Source organism: Pseudopodoces humilis, chromosome 20, assembly GCF_049639895.1.
Source record: "Pseudopodoces humilis isolate 2021_Gansu_Grassland_sample_001 chromosome 20, ASM4963989v1, whole genome shotgun sequence".
NCBI lineage: Eukaryota > Metazoa > Chordata > Aves > Passeriformes > Paridae > Pseudopodoces > Pseudopodoces humilis.
Window position 1 is genome coordinate 840,374 of NC_142219.1, and position 19,778 is coordinate 860,151.

The window sequence follows — 19,778 nt, forward strand, 5'->3', positions numbered from 1 at the left end:
AAAAAAATAATAAATTTCTGCCCAAGACCAAATGCAAAGAGCTGAAGTTTTTGGCTCCTCAGGTGCAGGGATGGCAGCATTAGGACCAAGGTACAGGGGATAAATGGTTTTTGTGCCTAGAAATGGGGTGTGGATCCCCTCTCAGCACAGCAGTGATGGGTTTAGCCACAGTGGCAGGAGGGTGCAGCCACTGCAGGCAGCACCAGTGTCCTTGTCCTTGGGCTCTTTCTAAGGACGTGTGTGACCCAAATCCTGTCCTGGCCACCACGGTGTCCTCACCAAGGTCATGGTCACATGTCTCAGAGCAGACTTTGGCCCCATTTGCCATATGGGAGCTGGAACATCATCTTTTTCCCGAATGTGCCCTTTGTTTATTGTTGTGTTTCTGTTTAAAGCTCAGCTGAGGAGCTAATTACGAAGCAGCAGAGCCCGCTGGCTGCAGGCTGCCCCGCTGCTCTGCCCTCAGTCTGCTCATGAATGAATTGTTGGGTTGCAGGCAGCTTTCCAGGGCCCTGGGATGGTCCCAATTTAGCTCAGGCTGCTTCTTGCCTGACATTCCTAAATATGAATGTGCTACACAAACTGCCAGGCCAGTCTGGAGGGGAATTTGGAACAGTTCAGTCACTTCTCCTCTGCACAGTGACCTGCAGAACACGAGTTCTCTTTTCCTTAGAACCCTTTTTGTTCTCTTTGGAGACATGAAGAGCCGGTTTGGTCCTTGCTCTGTGGCTCTGCCGCAGGAGTTTGCAGTGCCCACATTTGGGCAGATTTCATCCTCACCAATCTCCTGTTTTCTCATGGTCACTGATCATTTTCTCCTTGTCTTGCCACCACGTTTGGTACGTGCTCGATGCTGCAGGATTTTCCACGTGCAGCAGGGAAATGGCACAGCAGAACTCCAGGGGCTTGGGCAGCTCATAACCTCACTGCTTCTCAGCTTTCCCCTCTGGAAAGCTGCAGGAGCAACAGCAGAACTTCTGAAGTGACGGGAAAATCACATCAGAGTTGATAAATGCGTTGATAAATCGATTTCTTCATCTTAGAGGTCTCTTTCAACCTTTATGGCTCTGTGTGCACCTTGATTTTCCCACTTTACTAATGGCTCTTCTTAACCCCAGGGAGCTGAACAAAGCTCTGGGAGATGGCAGGAGAGAGCAAACGTGGCTGCTGGAGATCTGCAGCATCCTGCACTCGCTGTGAATTGTAAAGAGGGCTGTAAAGCAGCTCTGCAGGTGTCACAGGGAAAATCAGGATGTGCTGAGGTGGCTTTTGGGCATTAAAAGCTGGGAAAATGCTGGGAGATCATGGAGCAGCTTGGGAAGAGGGGGCAGGACGAGGTGGCAGTGAGACAGTGGCATCCTCCCCAAATACATTTGTTTGTTGCTTTCAAGAGCAAACTTGTTGATGATCAGCTAAAGCAGCTTGTCTAGAGACCAGAATCAAGTATGCACACACAGCTTGGTGGAGTTACAGTTTGGGGCCTGTGAATTAATTAGCAATTTCTCTGAAGAAGCACAGCCTGACAGCTCTGAGGCTTCCTGGGTCTGACTTTGATAAGCAGGGGAGGTACCTGACAGCTCCCTGGGACCGTGGTAGCCTACTTAGCACTGCAAGCCACCCAAACAGCAAAGGACGGCCCCCCAGAAGGATGCTAACACATCCTAAATGTTACACATCAAAGGGACTTTGTCGTTTTAAACCTGAGACAAATCCAATTTACATTGCCTCTACAGCTAGGAAGAAGTGAGTTCCCAAGGGAGGGTTTGATTCCCCAGCTCTCAGGGGTGAAGGAGACCCAGGACAGCCGGGTGGCCTCACTGGTGCCAGTCTGTGCTGAGCACTGGTCCCAGTCTGTGCTGAGCACTGGTCCCAGTCTGTGCTGAGCAGCCCAGTGCCCTCCCCAGTCTGTGCTGAGCACTGGTCCCAGTCTGTGCTGTGTGCTCCAGAAACACAGGAACCCCCACTTTGAAGTTTACTGGTGCTTGGGAGAGTCGCTCCTGGGGACCCAAAATCCTTGGGTGCCTTTATCCCAGAGCTGTAATAGCAGGGAGCCCCAATTCCAGGGATCCCAAATTCCAGTGAATCCCAATTACAGTGAACCCCAATTCCAGGGAACCCCAATTCCAGGGAACCCCAATTCCAGGGAACCCCAATTACAGTGAGCCCAAATTACAGTGAACCCCAATTCCAGTGAATCCCAATTCCAGTGAACCCCAATTCCAGTGAATCCCAATTCCAGTGAACCCCAATTCCAGGGATCCCCAATTCCAGTGATCCCCAACAGAGAAAGGAGGCAGCAGCCCTCCCCAGGGCTTGGCTCTCACGTTTGCTGTGTTTGCCCTGCTGTAGCTGCCAGGGAGCTGCTGCCTGTTGTTGGCTGCTTCACAGCCTGAGCTGGGCTCTGAGCTGGGGCTGGACACTGCACAAACACAAAACAAATCAAAGATCCCCGTTTTGAGCCATTCCAGCTGAGCCACACGACACACACAGAGGTAAGGAGAAGGGACACAACAGGCAAACGTGTTTTTCTCTCCCTGGGAGCGAGATGATTTATTTCCTGGCTTTTTCCATCACTTAAAGATGTGGAATTGCATCCTGCAATCATAGGCAGTGTCCACAGTGGGGATTGCCTGTCCTCACTGCACACCCAGGAGAAACAAGGAATCTCCAGCCTGGGCAGCAGCTGCTCCATGGGGCAGCTACAGCAGCACCTGCATTTCCCTGCTGAGATGCATTTCCTTCCTTCTGGGGCTTTTTGCTGAACATCACAGGCTGTATAATGAGGAGCCTCTCACTGCTGGTCATCTCCTAATGATCCCCCTTTTCCTTTGCACCACCTGCCTGTCATTCTGCTCCTTCTCTCCCCATTTCCTACACCCAGCACTGTCTCACATCTTCAGCTTTTCTTCCCCACCCCCTCCTCCAGCCTCAGTGATAGATTCTATCTACACCGAGATGAAAGTTCGTTAGGGAGAATATCAAATAGCTTAAAGGCTTTGCAAAAGTTAAATCTGAGATTAAATATAATTAGGTATTTTTTGCTGCATGCCTCGTATGTGACAGTAGGAGGGGCAGACAGGCTCTGATTATCCCGTGTTGTTTTTAGCCTGCAGCACAGCCCAGCCATTGGCTGCTCTCTGTTTTTTAACTGGAAAATTATGATTGCTGAGCTTTGTGTGTGTTTGGGGTTTTGTTCCACTGCTCGTCCTTGCCACATCTGCTCCCTGCATTGATTCTGCCCCCGAGAGGAGTGAGAGCGTGGCTGGAGGTGTCACCCCCCACCACATGGACACAAAATTATTCAAGGAATCACAGGCTGAGGAAGAAAGGGTGAAAAATATATTGAAGCATTGATTCTGCCACCCACTCCTTTCTAAACAATGGTTCTCAATCACATTTTACCCTTCAAAAAATTCCATTTTCTCCTCTCCAGGAGCTGTGGGGAAGAGTGGGAGTCAGCAGGTGGATCTGTCCAGAGAAACGTGCAGTTGGATTTCTGTGGCTGCTCCTTTTTAACCCTGTGTCAGCACATCTCACTCTGGGGCTCTCCTGCCTGTACTGGGGAAAAGGAAACTGATTAAGTAGCAAGTGCTTGAATGAAATGTGATTAATTTTCTTATAATATCCCCCTCCTCTCTATTCCCAGAGACTTCAGGTTTCATTCTGCGTGATGAAAGGTGCTCACATTAAACCAAACATTTAACCTTGAAGTTCATGTCGGTCTTTTCACATTTTCTCATTCAGGTTTCACCATCATTTCCCATACTTGCAGTATTTCAACTTGTACTTTCAACTCTTCTGTTTATGTTAAAGGGCTCACAAATTAATTTGGGTTATTTCTGGCCACTGCTCCTTTATTCCTTGGGACACAGAAGAATTGCAGCTGATTTTTCAATAATTTTTCCAGTGCATCCTAAAGAATCTGGAAACAGCAAGGGAAATAAGGAAATCCGAATTATATTTTATATTTTTCAAGCTGTTTGCAAGCTCAGAGCTGACAATAATGTACTACAGGCGAGGAAATCTGCTTTGGAGCAATTTTGGTTTCTCTGCAGCACCTTGTATCTGGCCCCAGCAGCTGCCTCTAAAACTTGTACTTCAGCTGCCATAATCTTATCATTAAAGGTGGATTTAGGTTTTAAGAGGCGATGAACAAACCCTTTTTCCTTGCAGCCAGGGGCTGGGAGATGACTCTGCATTTCAGGTGCAAGCTCAGCTTTACTCCAGCTCAGAGCTAATCCCCAATAACCGAGGGCTGGTGCCCCGGACCTGCAGCAGCTCCTGTGGGGGGATGCAGCTCTTGGCTTTTTGTTCAGCTGCTGCTCCCTGACTTCCCAAATCCCCTCTCTGTTGCTGGTTTTGTTTCCTACCCTTGCAGTGGTAACAGGAGAAAAAAAGCTGAGTTTGACCACATCCATGAGAGTGTCAAGCATTTAGACTTTATTGGTTTAGAAGCTTACTAAATTTAAACAGAAGCATTAACATGGCCTTAGGCTCTCTTGACAGTTATAAACTCTTCCTTGGGGGGATTTCTGTAATGCTTTCTAATCAGCTTAAGGAGTTAATTAAACAGCTGTCACTTAGCTGCTTAATTCTGAGACTTGATGCTAAATAAGATTTGAAATTAGTTATGCACGACTGAGGCGTGGATCCTCTGATTTGAGCAGGATGGCTGAACAGGAGGCAAATCCAGCTCTTCTTTAACTAAAGAGTGGAAAGATTCAAGGTGGGGCCCTGGATTAATGCTCTACATGCTGATTAGTAGAAAATACATGAGAAAGAAGAAAATAGAGAATGCTAAGGAATGGCAAAGGGGAGGGATTTGCAGGCAGCTTTTCATTCTTTGTGGCATGCTCTGGACTTCAGGAGATTGCAGGGATCAGTTTATTCTCCTCCTGATTGCCCTCTGTACATAACCCAAAAGCCAAAATACCTCTTGAAACCCGAGAGGAACGCTCTTGGTTTTTGAAATTAGAACTTTAGCCTGTAAAGATTTAGACTTCTCTAATGAAGAATGTCTCTGGAGATCTGCTGTGCTTCCAGAGCAGGAATTACGGTGCCATGGGGAGTTTTGAGTCTTCTTTTCCCTGTGTATTGTAGAAGGATGAGCACTTCTAAGGATGGAGTGGCTGGGATGATGCAGCTGATGTGCAGGAGAGGAGCAGCGATGCATTTGTTGGTGGCTCAGGCAGGGAGGTGGCCAGGCCCAGGGTGGAGGTGCTTTGGGAGGGCTCAGCAGCATTTACAGACGGGCTCAGAGCACACTCAGGGGCTCAGGGGGGACCCCTCTGTCCTGAACTGAGAGGGGAGTTCAGCTGCAGCCAGCTCAAAGCCAAGCAGGAGTTGGCCATGCTTTTATTTCTTTACACACACACAAACACTGGGAAATTCTGTGTATACACACACGGCTGGGGGCAGAAACAGAAATTCAGAAAGATTTATAAAGATATTGTTAAGGTCCTTTTTTTTTTCACCCTAGGAAAGATGAGGCAAAAGATGTCTGAAATTAAATTTCAGGGAAGCTACCTATTAAAATTGAAAAAAACTAATAGGTATTCACTTCTGCATTTCAACTTAAATTGACGCTTACTGTGTACATCCTCTGAACACGTTCCTGCTGGAGGGCTTAATATGCTCACTTATTTAATATGAATCTCTTCAGTAAGCAAAGAACACTCACTCCAGCATCTTCTTTAAAGTATTACTACTTATTTACCATGGTAGCGATTTCAGAATAAAGATTACCTGCTCTTCCGTTTCTAATGCATGAAGAGCCATGTTTTTCTCTGATTATTTCATTTTATTATTGGAGGGGCTCGGTGTAAGTAAGATAATCAAGTAAGCACACTGCTCGGGCTGGAGATGTCCCTGCTGCCACACCCAGGCTGGAGATGTCCCTGCTGTCACACCCAGGCTGGAGATGTCCCTGCTGTCACACCCAGGCTGGAGATGTCCCTGCTGTCACACCCAGGCTGGAGATGTCCCTGCTGTCACACCCAGGCTGGAGATGTCCCTGCTGCCACAGCCAGGTGCTTTTGCTCATGTGGTGCAGGGTCACTCCCTCTGCTGCTCTGCCCTCGGTGAACACTCAAGGGACAGGGCATGACAAATGTCTCAGCAGAATCACACCTGGGAGTTTGGTTCAGCACCAGAGGGAGGAAACCTCTCTCCTGCCTGCTGCACTTAGAACAGCTCTTGCCATGAGGGACTGAAGTAAAGCTGAGTCTAGGTGGTACTAATGAATTAATAGCAGTATATATAAAGTGGCCTTTTGTTTTGTTTTCTTGTCTCCCAGGAAGCAGAGATCCTGAACACAGCTATTCTCACTGGGAAAACAGTGGCTGTCCCTGTCAAGGTGGTTTCTGTGGAAGATGATGGCACTGTGACTGACCTTGTGGAGTCTGTGGAATGCAGATCATCAGATGAAGATGTCATTAAGGTAGGCTCAGACTGCTCCTTCCACGGGGGCACAGGCCCTGCAGAACAGTGCTGCTCCCTCATGGAACAAGTTCTTTCATTTTCCCAGCTGCTGTCCTGCTGGAACACTGGGATTTATTATTATTGCTGTTATTGCTGGGGAGCTCGCTTCAGTGAAGCAGCAGAGCAAACACAAAATGCCAGATTTCCATCCTGCTCAGGACTGGCTGACACTTGTTTGAAAAGAGCTTTTCCAGCCCTGACTCCCCCCTGCCCTCCTGGTTCCAGGGGCTGCAGGAATGTTGGGCTGTGCTTTCCTGGCCACAGCGAGGTCAGAGCTCACAGGAACAACTCCAGCTTCCTTTTAGTTCCTGAAATGGGACTGGAGCCTCTTGGTAACATTAGGGTGTTTCTGAAGTACCAATATTACCACTAAAATCCCGGGTATTTCCATCTGCTTGATGAATGATTAAGTGCAAGGAGCTGCTCAGCAGTGGTGATGGTGGCAGATAAAATGTTGCTTTATCTACAGCTGCTTTTATCTTTTCACAAACTCGGGGCAGAAGAAGTAAAGAACAGAGCTGGGCAGAGGTGGAAATGGTTTTTCCTGAGCTATATTTTCTGAGGAAAAAAAATTGCAATTTCTGTGCTCATTGGACTTGTTTTAAATAATTGCTTCATGGTAATTTCTCATACATGACATGGACCCCAGCAATTTCAAAGTTTAGTATTTTTTTTGCTTTCCTTTTAGAATCTCCTCAGTGTTCATATTTACCTGATTAGCCACCATGTTGGTACTTTTTGATTGAATGTGTCTTTCTGGCTGTATTATTAGGAACCTTTGGGGTTTGGGGGCTCTTTTCTTCTATGAAGCCCTTTTGGATCCAGTAAATCTGCCAAATATAGCAAATTGTTGCACTTAATTCAGATTTAAAAACAAGAAGGAAATTATTTGTCCTTATGTTGTGGGAGTTAATGCACTAAGCCCTTACTAACTCACTCATCTTCTATTTAATTCTTTTGGTGAATTAGGAAAAATAAGATTTTGAAAGCAAATCTATCATTTGGAAAGGATGTAAAAAATCAGTTTTTCTTTCTGAAGTTTCAGTCATTGCCTGTAAGGACATGAATGCAGCAATCAGTGCCCGTGTGTTTAGAATTATTCATGTACACACAGCATTAAGAGCCCCGTGTCAGGGCAGGCTGTCACCATCAGGGACCATCAGGGACCTCCTGGGCTCCTGCAGCAGCACACAGCTTTCTGCACAGCTCAAAGGAGTTGCCAGTTTAAAGCAAGCTCTTCATTGAAAATGTGTCTGGAGTTTGCAGTTTACCTGCTCTGGTTCAGAGCAAGCCTTGTTCACAGGCATCTAATGAAGATAAAGATATATAATTACTGGCCAGCCTTCAGCATGCAGCAGTAATTAGAGTTTCTGTTCTCTGGGCATTAGAGTAGGGAATAGAAAATGGAAGAAAAATCTGCTTAAGATGCCCATTGAAACAGAAAGATTAAGATTACATTTCTTTGGGTCTTTACTGTTGCTGTTTTTCAATGCATCTGTCAAGTAGCATCTAACAGATTGATTATGTCTTCGTGGCTTAGCTTTTATTCCTGGCTTTTTGGTGTTGATTAATGATGAGGTTAAGCTCAATTTCCTTGCAGAATGAGGATACCTCATTCTTCTTTTCGTTTCAGGGTCCACATTTATTACTCACTTCTTTCATCTGAGCCTTCAAAGAACTTTGAAGAGCTGGTCCAAACTCTGCACTGACTCATTTTGTGCCAAACTGCACCTACCTGAACTTGGTTGAATAGTCAGAGCAGAATTTAGTCCATTGAAACAATATTTTTATTGACAAATGATTGCCAGAAATTGTTTGGTCCGGCATGACAGAATAACCACACCAAAGAATGGAGGTGTGTGACAGACTCTGTCCTCTGTGAGGACTGTGAGCCCCAGAAAAGTTAAGGTGTAAAGTTCAAAGTGCTCTGAAGTACTGACCATTGGTAGAGAGTAAAACTCCTACTGAACCAATGGAAAGAAAAGAGAGATTTTTGAGCAGACTTTATTTTTGCTGAGTTATTAGTAAGGAATAAACGCTCAATATTTTTATTTTTATTTTAATCAAGAATAAGGAGATAAGAAAAATCAGCTTCTTTCAGTCTTTCATTTTGAAAAGACATTTCTGTTTCCAAATGGCCATTTTTTTCAAGGCTCAACAAAGCCTAGAAGTTTCCAAAGCACCATTTTCCAGTGCTCTGGGTTTCCAGTTTGATGAGTTAATTGAAAATCTGCATTTGGGTTATCCTGAAACAAAAATTCCAGTTTGTTCATTCTGTTAGATCAGACACCTGAAAGTTGCCAGAAGCCTCAGAGTGTTGGTGCCAGCACTGGGAACAGGATCCAGTTCCTGGGCCCCAGTTTTGTGTTGTACTGTGCATTTCCTAGAGGACTCCACTGGCAATCTGTGTGATCCAAACCCGAGTGCTTTTCCTATAAACCCCTCCAGCTGGTTCCCTGCAGCTGCTGGGGCTGTACTGGGAGCTGTGGGAGCTGCTGGGGCTGTACTGGGAGCTGTGGGAGCTGCTGGGGCTGTACTGGGAGCTGTGGGAGCTGCTGGGGCTGTACTGGGAGCTGTGGGAGCTGCTGGGGCTGTACTGGGAGCTGTGGGAGCTGCTGGGGCTGTACTGGGAGCTGTGGGAGCTGCTGGGGCTGTACTGGGAGCTGTGGGAGCTGCTGGGGCTGTACTGGGAGCTGTGGGAGCTGCTGGGGCTGTACTGGGAGCTGTGGGAGCTGCTGGGGCTGTACTGGGAGCTGTGGGAGCTGCTGGGGCTGTACTGGGAGCTGTGGGAGCTGCTGGGGCTCAGGGAGTGCAGGGGGCTGTTGTTGCTGCTGCCATCCTTTGCACAGCCTGGGAGTGATCCCAGAGCCCAGCGTGGCCTCTCTCAGAATTCCCACTGCACACAATCACAGGATCACTGGGTTGGAAGAGACCTTCAAGAACATCAAGTCCAGCCCCAGCAGCTCCCCTAAACCACAGCACCGAGTGCCACATCCAGGGATGGTGACTCCCCTTCCCCAGGCAGACCACTCCAGTTCTTTATCACCCTTCCAGCAATACTTTTTCCAGTGTCCAGCCTGTATTTCCCTTTGCTTTCCCAGAGCTCCCCAGCCCGTTCTGGGGGCTCTGCTGTGTCAGGGATGCTGAGCCTGGCAGAGCTCAGAGCTCGGGATGGGCACTCCTGCTCCAGGGAGGGACTGGCAGCTCTGCTCTGACACTTTGGAGTGGCTCAGAGGGGAGAGCAGCACGCTTGGCAATTTGTGAAATATTACTGCGGGTTAATAAATCTTTCACTAACACTTAGTGTGGTTTTACCCGTGGCAAAATAACATCTTTTTAATCATGTGACAGACTTTACCGAAGCTGGAGTGTCAGAGCATTTAAAGTAGCCCGAAGCAGACAGTGCTTTAAAGCATGAAACTTTTAACAGCTGTTCCTTTTCTTCCTTACACTTGTGCACTTCAGGGAGAAGTTGAATTCTTCTAAAGTCACTGGAGTGGCAGAGTAAGAGAATGAAAGGGAGCAAATAAGGGAGTGCAGGGTTTTCTGTGCTGCTGAGTTGGGCTGTGGTGCTGCAGAGCTGCAGATCTGTGCCCCAGGGCAGCCCGGGGATGCTCCTCTGCTCTCCTGGACAGTGTCACACACGTCCACAGCTCTGGGAGCTCCTGCACAGGCACTGCACAGACACACAAAACCTCCAGAGCACGAGGGGGAGGAATCCCAGTTTCCCAGTGCTCTGTCAAGGGCAAGCTAAAAGTGAATTATTGAGTCTAAAACCAGAGGCAGGGGGAAGCCAGTGCTCAGGCTGTGCTTGCTCCAGGGGATCAGTGCAGGGAGGAGGACAGGACCCAGGGCATCATCCTGCCCTGGGGACAGGGCAAAGGGGCAGCCAGAAGGGCAGGCCCTTGTTTGAGAAGCAGTGATCTGTTAAAGTGGCTAGCCAGAATGTGCCACACTTTATATCCATAATATAGAACACAATTGATAAATCTGGGCCTTGAGAGTGCACTGAAGATCAAGTTCATGCCATGATTTTCCATAATACAATGGGATTGTTCTCACCAGCTGAACTGCCTTATTCCATTCCCAAAAATGTTTGATCCATCTTGTAAACAATCTGGATCTAAGTCAGCAAATGTATGTTTTTATTTTCCACAATGTCCAAACATTTCATTTTGATAGAAAATGATGAAATCATGTCCTGTCATTTCAACTCAGTTTCAGTATTCCTGACATCAGAATCTATCTGACCTTTTCACCTTAGCATGCAGCAACTTTAGAAATGAAAATGCTTTTTCTGCTCTGCTCTGGGAGTCAGGATACAGGAAAAACTCAGAAAAATGCACTGTCAAAACTGAGAGTTGTAATAATAACTGTAGAGTCCAGTTCATGTGCTGCTGGTGCTGGTTGGAAAGGGAGAAAGCACAATTTTAATCTCTCTCTGGTATGAAAAACAGACGTGGCAAAGATGAATTCTGAATTTAGAACCAATAGAACAGACTTGCATCTCCCAGGAATTGTCTGAGACTCACCTAAAGCTGTTGAAGTTACTGGATTTGTCTCTTTCATATTCTGCCAATTCATCATTCTGATGTGAATCGTGGGAAGTAACGAGGTTTCTGTGGTGTTATTTGCCTTTTTGTAATCATCCATACTGAAAACCCCAGTGGGACTGCGACAGCCACTGCTGCCTGCACTTCCTTTATATTTTTGAAAGGCTATAAGCTTATAAGATAAAAAACTCCTCTGTAATGGAAAAAAAAAGTAATCCAAATAATTTCTGAGTTGAGGCTTCTTCAAAATTCTACAGAAGATAGCCAGGAATCTGGGGGTTTTGTGCTTCATGGGAAAAAATACATGTTCTTGTAGAGCCAGGGATAATAATCTCTTTCTGTGGGTATTTCTCTTCCTTTATAGGGAGGAATATGTCTATATCCATAAAATAAATGAGGCAAAATCTAAAGAACTTGTGGACAGTAATGCCAAGGGGGATCCCAGTGAGCAAATCCAATCATTTGCTGAGCCCAGCAGGGGCTGGTGAATGTCCCCAGAGAGCTGAGGTGCAGTTCTGTGGCTGCTGGGAGCTCACACAGAGCTGGCTGTGCTGCCCAGGAGTGCTGCTGAGTGGAAATGAATCCATTTGTATTTTTGGTGAGTGAGCTGTGTGCCTGCTCGGCTCCCTGCGCTGCTTTGGGATGCTCCCAGTGCCAGCACTGGACAGGAGTGACTCTGGAGCAGGGATCAGAGGCTGAGAGGTGGCCAGCAGTGCCTCTTGCTGTTGTGTGTTTGTTGGAATGACAGCCAGGCTTTCCCTGGCTGCCACACCGCTATCCTGAGCCCATCCCTGCAAAAGGCTGATCCCATGAAGGTGCTCAGCAGGGAGGGTGAAGGTCTGGCAGGTGCCCCAGCACATCTGTGCAGTGGAGACAGTCCTGGGGGAATGTCCAAATCCCCAGGACTTGCTGAGGGCAGTCAGGGATTTTTAGCTGCTTTCCAACCCCACCTCACTGTGTGCTGAACCTTGGTTTTGGGAAACACTCCATCATCTCCGTGAGAAGGGAGTTTTGGTTTATCTCTAGAGAAAACGTGCTAGGGGGGAAGGAGCAGACAAGGCAGAGGGAGATGAGTTCCCTGCTCCCTTCCCCTGGGCTGGGGCAGCAGAGCAGAGCTGGCAGCAGGTGATGTTACCCTGAGAGAAGCAGAGCTATCCTGGGCTCCCAGCATCCACTGACACCTGTCTCCAAAACAGGAGCTTGAATCAGGATCAGGAACTGCCAGGCTTCCCCTGAGAGCGTTCCCAGTGTGACCAGCAGCTCCAGTGACCTTCTGCCACTCTTCCTGATGGACTGAGGTTATTTCCAGCTGCTGGAGCCAGCTCTGAGCATCTCCAGGTCCTGGCACTGAGCTCTGTGCTGCTTTCTCACCACGCTGTAAAGAGCTACACGGTGCCATGTAAATGACTGCCTGCTCAGCCCAATTTGGGACTTTCCACAGCCACAGAGTGACTTCTGCTTATCATGGCTTATCATTAGCAGGACTGTCCAGATAAGGGGCTGCTCTTGCTAAAATAAAAGAGCATGTGCCAAGATATGTTTGGCTGATGTCCAGGGGCTGTCAGTACTTGCTGAGGGGGAGCCTCAGGTTCTGGAGTTACTGGAGAAGCGCTGGTCAGAGCTGAAGTCTCCTGAACATCAGCTGTGCAATACTTGCAGGGCTCCTCGAGCTCACAGTGACAGTCAGAGGAGCAAGGGCTGGTTCTGGACATGCATCTGTGCAGAAAAGGGGAGGCTGCTTGGGTCAGGAAGGCTGGGCTCCAAAGGCCATAATGAACCCGAATTTTTAATGCTGTTCTAATGAAGGAAGGAATCCTGCTCTAATGGTTAAGCCTGCAATGGGATTTTAGGCGTTGCAGGCTCTAATAAGGGCTCAGCCTGCACACAGCGTGTGACACTTGATTTTCATTTCTTCCTTAATAAGATGGGATAACAATTGGATAACATCCCCTGGGATGGTTTGTGAGGTGCTGTGCTGAAATGTGATAGTGTGGGCTCTGGCATTTGCTTTCAGCTGTGACAGGCTGTGCCATTGTGGGCCCTGGCACTGCTTTATTTGATCTGTCTCAGCAGAGATGCACACAAAAGGTGTGGAATGCTGCTGGATTTCCTTGGCAGATACGGAGCATTAATGCTAAACCCCCAAAGAACGCTTTGAGACATAAAATGTATAAGCATCGTCATTAGGGCTGTTATTAACATACATAACCCTGGCTGGGACAGAGCACAGGCTCTCCAGAAATCACTCCTGTTAAATTGCACTTAATCACAGCCCATACAAAATTCTGTCATGATAAATATCAGTGGCTGAGTAAGGAAGGATTTAGAAATATTTTCAGATTTCTTACATAACAGAGTCTGTGCAGGTTGGTTGGCTGAAGATTTCTCTTCATTCACTGTCTGGACCATTTTGCATTCCCTTTGGGATGGTGACTTTTGGCTACCCATGTACTTTTTCTCTTTGCAGTTATATAAAAAAATTATGCAGTACTTAAGGATTTCAAGGGAAAAGAAGGTAAACCAGTCAAACAGATCTGAAAAGTGCTGGAGATGCCAGAATCCCAGGAGTTGCCTGGCTGCAGTTTATTTCCAGAAATGAGTATCTGTAGCAGTTCTCGTGCTCTGCACGGGTGACAGCCTCTGCTCTGCTGCCTTTTCTGACACCGTGGCCATTGGCTTCCCCCATCAGCTGCACACAGAAATGCTGAACAACTTTCCTGTTTCAGCCTTGGTTTGCAGCATCATCCTCTTTAACTGGTTATTGGATGATAAGCCTGATTTCTGAATCAATTTAGGCATTCAAATCCAATTAATTTAATTGCAAATTAGAAACCTAAGCACCTACAAAAAGTGGCTTTAATGGCTCTTCAATTTTAACTAAAAGTGTAACTGTGTATTTAGAGCAGGTGGGTATTATACAAAGCTGATATTTTCTCCCCACTTAAATAATCTGTTCATATTAAAAATAATGTGATTATTTGCAAGCAGGTAATTATTTTGCAGCTGTAAAGGGGTTTTGTTTGAGTAAATTTAGGGCATCTTCTTTAGACTTGGGGATTTGAGTGCCCTCAGCAATTTCTTTGAGCATTTGTGAGCATGTGAAAAGCTGTTGTAGTGGTTGAGATTTTGTGCAGACCTGGAGCTGATACCAGAATGAAATCTATGAATATGACGTTCCATTACATGCTTCATTTCATTCCACTAAAAGGCAGAGAGGGAGAAGTGAAACTTCAGTAATGAGGGGAAGTATCCTTTGCCCTGGTGAGGAGGCTTCTAAAGGCACCATGGATGGTACTAAAGTCTATCTGATGCATTGTCTGTGAGCATTATATTAATTGCACTTGCTGTCACTACAGGAAAGTCGGGCTCACGTGCACCACACACAACTTCTGTTAACGACTGGATCTCATTTCTGCCACTGCAAATGCAGATTTCACCCAGTGGAGCTAATGGGATTGCTCTGCACTTTATGAGATGAGGAGAAGAGAAGTGTGCTCCTCTCTGGGAAGCTGTTTGTGTCTGAGCACGGCTCGGGCTGTCACGGGATGCGTTTGTCTGGCGCTGAAAGCAAAGATCAGCCAGAGCCAATTTCAGCTGTTCCACTGCCACAGCCATAAGGCAGCCCGTGTTTCCTTGAAAGTTCTTCACACATTTTGCTGATGCTGAGCTGAGTTTGAAGCTTGTAACAAATCTTGAAAGCCAGTGTTTCCCTAGGCTCATAATCCCATGGCGAGGATTTCTGGGGGCCCTGGGACGGGAGGAGCAGCAGCCCCTCTGGCAGAACGTGTGTGTACTCTGCTAATTCCTGAAGACACCTTGACAAGCAGATTCCCAAACCGTGCCCTTTGTTCCCAGGCTGAACAATGTGTGTGTCTAATCTCATCTGGAGCTCTCTGTTCCCGCAGCAGATTCAGCTGGACAGCATCCATTGATACTCATTCTGTGAGGCCGTGTGCAGGTGTGATTAACCTCACCCCGGACTCTTTAGTGCCAGAGCTGACAGGTATCATCTGATCTCCAGCAGGGCTAATTACTGACAAGAGCTTCCTTCAGAGGCTGGTTGTTTTGTTGCTGTTGAGTGGATAAAATGAGACATTGAGTACCACAAAGTGTGCTCAGCACAGGAAAACTGCAGAAAAGAAATTGCTGGGGAAGGAGGAATGGGATGGTCCCAGAATGTCATGGTGTGGGAGAGGAGTTCCTTCCCTGAGCAGCCCAGGAAGCAGCGAGGGCAGAACCTGGTGCTGGAGGAGCCCAGTGTGCCCTGGGGCCGCTCCCAGTCTGGCCGGTCTGTGCTGGCAGATCCCTGCAGGGCTGCCATGGGTTTTATGAGTTTTAATCACAGAACCATAATGAGGCCATCACCCAGCCAGGCTCTTCTGGAGTTTGGTGTTTTCCTGAGCCCAGCCTGGCCCCTCAGCCAGGAGCAGTGCCAGTGCAGCAGCACCTGTGGCTCCTTCTCAGCAGGACAGGAGTGCAGGTGGCCCAGAGCAGGGACAGGACTGACCACAGCGTCTCTGAGATGGAACTCTGAGATGTTCCATGCTCCCTGAAGAAAGAAAATAAGGAAAAACCTTGCTGAAAACAGCCTGATTGTGTCTGCATGGGTACCATGGCAAAACAGAGGCAAACTGCCGGGGGTGATTTTCTTACAGAGATGTAAAATGAATGCAAGCTTCCCGTGGAATGGACCCAGCACCAGGATCTGCCACTGCATAATTGCCTGCTCCACTAAAACTTACCCAGCCTGGGGCTCCTGGGGCTTGCATCAAGTCTTTCATTTCTTGGAGGCATATTTTACCCTTCCACGTGAAATGTAGCCTGAAATACAGAAAAGAGCAGTTCCTAATTAAACTCCTGCCTAAATCCTTTATAGTTTCTGTAGCCATTGAGACGGGGAGATGAAAAGAGCTTTAATGATCCCAATATGTAAATAGAGATGTAAAAGTTTGTTTGGAGGAATGAAGGTTAGAGGCCAGATAGGAAACCAAACATAAAGCCTCTTGGTAGAAATTGAATCACTGCATTAGTTATCATGGATTTTCATAAAAATAAAGTAATAATGCACATTCAAGTTTCAGTTCGTAAATATGAAGTGACAGCCTCTGAGTAAGCCATTGAAATTATATTATAGACCTAAAAAAGAATAATAGAGGAAATTGAGAAAGCATAAGAGAGAGTTGTAATAGAATTGGGCATTGGTATAAATACAAATCATGAAAGGGAGATTGATTTAGTGAATGCTATGAAGCTCAGAAACTCGAGGTGTTAAGAAGATCATCTGCTCATCTGATAAAGAACGCCTAAGGCTGCACAACTTTCAGCTGAAACAGCCAGATTTGCTTAAGGTAGATGAACTTTAAAATTGTGTGAGGAATAATGGATTGCAAGGGAGCAGGACACAGTCGCTGTATTAAGAAAATTACCTTTTCTCATAAATTTAGTCAGAAGTTTTACAAGGAGTTATGGAAATAAGGAGTTGCTGTAATCCAGGGAGCCTAAGCTGTGCCATTCCCTGCCAGCCAGCACTGGGGATTTGGAAGGAACACTCCTGGTGAAATGAGTTGTCCAGGCCATTCTGTGGAGGGTTTTTTGTCATGCTGACTGGCACACTTGTCTCATGAAGTGTCCAGAATTTGCCTAAGCTGTAAATAGCAGTTCTCTGGAAAAAATCCAGCTACTGAGTACACAGACCCACACCTGCTCATTCCTGCAGCTTCCACACCCTGCTGGAACCTGAAATCCAGCTTCACCTGAAATCCAGCTTCACCTGAAATCCAGCTTCACTGAGGCTTCTTGATCAGCCATGAGACTTTGCTATTAGCAACATCAATTCCTAAAGACAGAACATGCAGGATGTGTCATTACAGCAGGGCACTTTGTGCTCGATGGAGCCTCTTTTCTAGTCTGGCCATTCTCTCCTCTTGGTTGTTTGAAGATAGCTCAGATATCAAGCTTCAGGCCTCACCTCAATTTCCCAGTAAATAGATCCGAGGTGTAGTGCTTGTCAGGGTGGAAGGAGTGTGAAAGCATTTGGAAGATCAAAGCAGCATGACTCCCAGCAGAGTCAATAGGGAACAAGCAGGTAAAATCTTACAAAACGCTTTCAAATTATCCTCCGCCTTCGATTCCCTACCCTCGCTGAAACCAGCTCCTGAAATATTTTACTGACTGTGTTGCTCTTGTCATTTCTCTGGAGGAAAGAGGAGCTTGCAGGAGCTGTGGGCTCAGGTTGGCAGCGATGCTGTCCCCTGGCTGCCCTGCTGTGCCTCCCCCGGGAGCTGGGCCCCGCTGGCCTTTGGTGCTTGCTCATGGGGAGAAGAGCTGATGTTTTTGTGCTCTGCACTGCCCCTGGACATGTTCAGAGAGCTCCCTTTGCCCTGGGGCTGTTGGAGGAAAGCCCCAGAGCCCTGGTCCTGTGTGGTGGGAGCTGCAGGGCTCGCTCTGCTCCTGCCACCTGCAGCATCTCCCAGCAGCACTGAGCCTCAGAGCCCGTCCTGTGACACCAACAGCCAGGAATAAAACATTCATCAATAAACACAGCACAAAAAACACCTTTTGTGAGGTCAAAAGGCAGAGACGAAATTGAAACCCCATCTCTTCAGTCCTCACCTGGACTTCCACCCATTCCACAAGTGTGGGCTTGTTGAATTATTTTTTCTAGGCTATGTGAGAGGAAATGTTTCTGGCCTGGCTTTCCTATTGATGCTAAATGTAGCTGTTTTCATTGTTTGGTTGATTATTCTCCGACGTCACAGTAATGAGACTTCACGTCTCATCCCAGAGAGCATTTGCAGGTAACATTCCCCAGCTCTCTGTGGCCATGGGAAACCTTTAAACAGTTAATTCCTTCATTCCCACAATGAGGATAATGATATCTGTACTACATAAATAGGTATTTATATGAAAAACTGCACACAGAGACACACATTTATGTCAGAAGCACTGAGCCCTCACTGTGATGTGCTTTACAAAGTGTTGTCAGGAGGTTTTTTTGCAAAATGCTGTAATGCTGTTAGATAATGGGAATAGTTGAAACATGAAATGTTCATCAGCAGCACCATTGTTGTTATTTTTTTACCTGACTGTGTGAAGAGACACAGAAATGAAGCAGTATTGATCCATAGTGATTTCACTGGTCCTAAACCAGGCTTTTGTTTAGCTGTCTGAGGAAAACAGGATGCCTTTTCTTCCATCTTTTTAATACCTTTTTTCCATGAATCTTCTTGATTTAACAAAGTGTGATCAATTTTCAGGCAGTGGTTTTTCTTGCACATCAGAATGCTTCACATCTAATGCTATAAATACAGGTGAGAATAATATCTTCAGCATTTTCTCACATCTAGTAGGGAAAGAAGGAAGTTCGAAGTAATGTTTACTTTGTGCACTGCAAACTTATTTAATTGCATACCAGCAGCATAAATTGCTCCACGTTAGTGCACTGAGGTGGTCAGGAAAGGGTGTGAGTCTGCTCTGTCCTCCTGGAGGTTCAGAGGAGGGGAGGATTTCACAGGGCTGTGTTCCCTGTGAAACGTATTTCCCACAACAGGACCTGCTTCTGTGATCAGTGCTGAACCTGAGGAGCAAAGATGAAATACTTGTGTCAAACCTGCATTTCTTGTAGATGACCTGCATGGACTGCAGACAGGAAAAGTTGTGCGTGCCATATCTCACTATAAAGCACAAAAATCGCTGGAATTTTCCAGCTGAGATGAAAGGAACATTTCCAGCTATGGAAAGCATTCTTGAAAGTAATTTGTCTAAGCAGATCTGAAATGTTACTGCAGTTGTTAATTATCGTGTTCCAGTCCTCAGTGGTCCCTGGAGTGGGAGAGCTTCCAGTCAGATCCTCTCTAGTTCAAATCCTTTTCTCCACTGATGTCACCAGGCCAATCTTCCCCATCCTGCACTTAATTGTTTCTATCCAGCTTTGCACTTTGCCCTTACCTTTCTTCAATCTCATCTATTTATTTCAGACAGTTTTCTACACTACAAAGATCATTTTGAATTCTAAGCTTGTTCTCCAGAGGACTTCTAACCCCTCCCAGCTTGGCATCATCTGCAAATTTAATGAAATTAATTAAATGAAAATTAAATTAAAGGCTCGCATTGACTTCAAGGGGCATTGGAGTGAACCCAAACTGTCTTACATCTTTCAGAAGTGGTTCAAGTGAAATACACTTATTGCTTCCCGGGCCATTTTTGTAAGGGAAAAAGACAGATGCCTGTTGAATAATTCAGGGTGCTCGTTGCTGACTGTGAGAGATTTAACTAATTTGTCAAAACGATGACCTCTGTTTGGAGCGAGTGGGTGTGGATGGTTTGTGTCCCTGGGAGATGCTGGGCTGGCTCAGCCCCTCAGCAGGGCTGGCTGAGGGGTGTGCTCAGGGTGGGAGCAGTGCTGGAAGGGCTCTGGCAGGAGCAGAGCTGTGTGCCAGGGCAGCACTGAGTGCCCCCAGCCCGCTCACAGCTCGGTGCTGCCCTGGTGCAGCCCCAGGCTGAGCTCAGCTTGGGCTGGTGGCTCAGGAGAGGACAGCAACCTCTCCCTGCCCAGTGAAAGGGTTCACTCCCATTCCAGTGCAGCCTCTGCAGTCGCTTTCACAGCAAGGGAGGTTTGGAGAACATTCTCTGGCTCTCCAGCCTGTCCGTGTGGGCTGGTGGCAGCTCCCACCTGGCACCTGTGGCTGCTGCTCTGCTGTTGGGGCACAGGCCTGCTCAGACATGCTTCTCTGCAAGTCATTCTTG

The 19,778-nt window shown here is 46.9% G+C and overlaps 1 protein-coding gene across 7 annotated transcripts in view; it reads left to right on the plus strand.

The window, feature by feature from the left end:
• The window catches only part of TMEM132D (transmembrane protein 132D), a 184,191-nt gene that overhangs the window by 143,302 nt on the left and 21,111 nt on the right, over positions 1-19,778 (plus strand). For all 7 annotated transcript variants that reach the window (XR_015774226.1, XM_088065080.1, XM_088065084.1 and 4 more), the window contains exon 5: positions 6,296-6,439. Coding sequence is in view for 6 of the 7 variants with exons in the window: in XM_088065080.1 (XP_087921206.1) it covers positions 6,296-6,439 (144 nt within the window). In the remaining variant the exon portion in view is untranslated. The remainder of the gene's footprint in view (positions 1-6,295; positions 6,440-19,778) is intronic.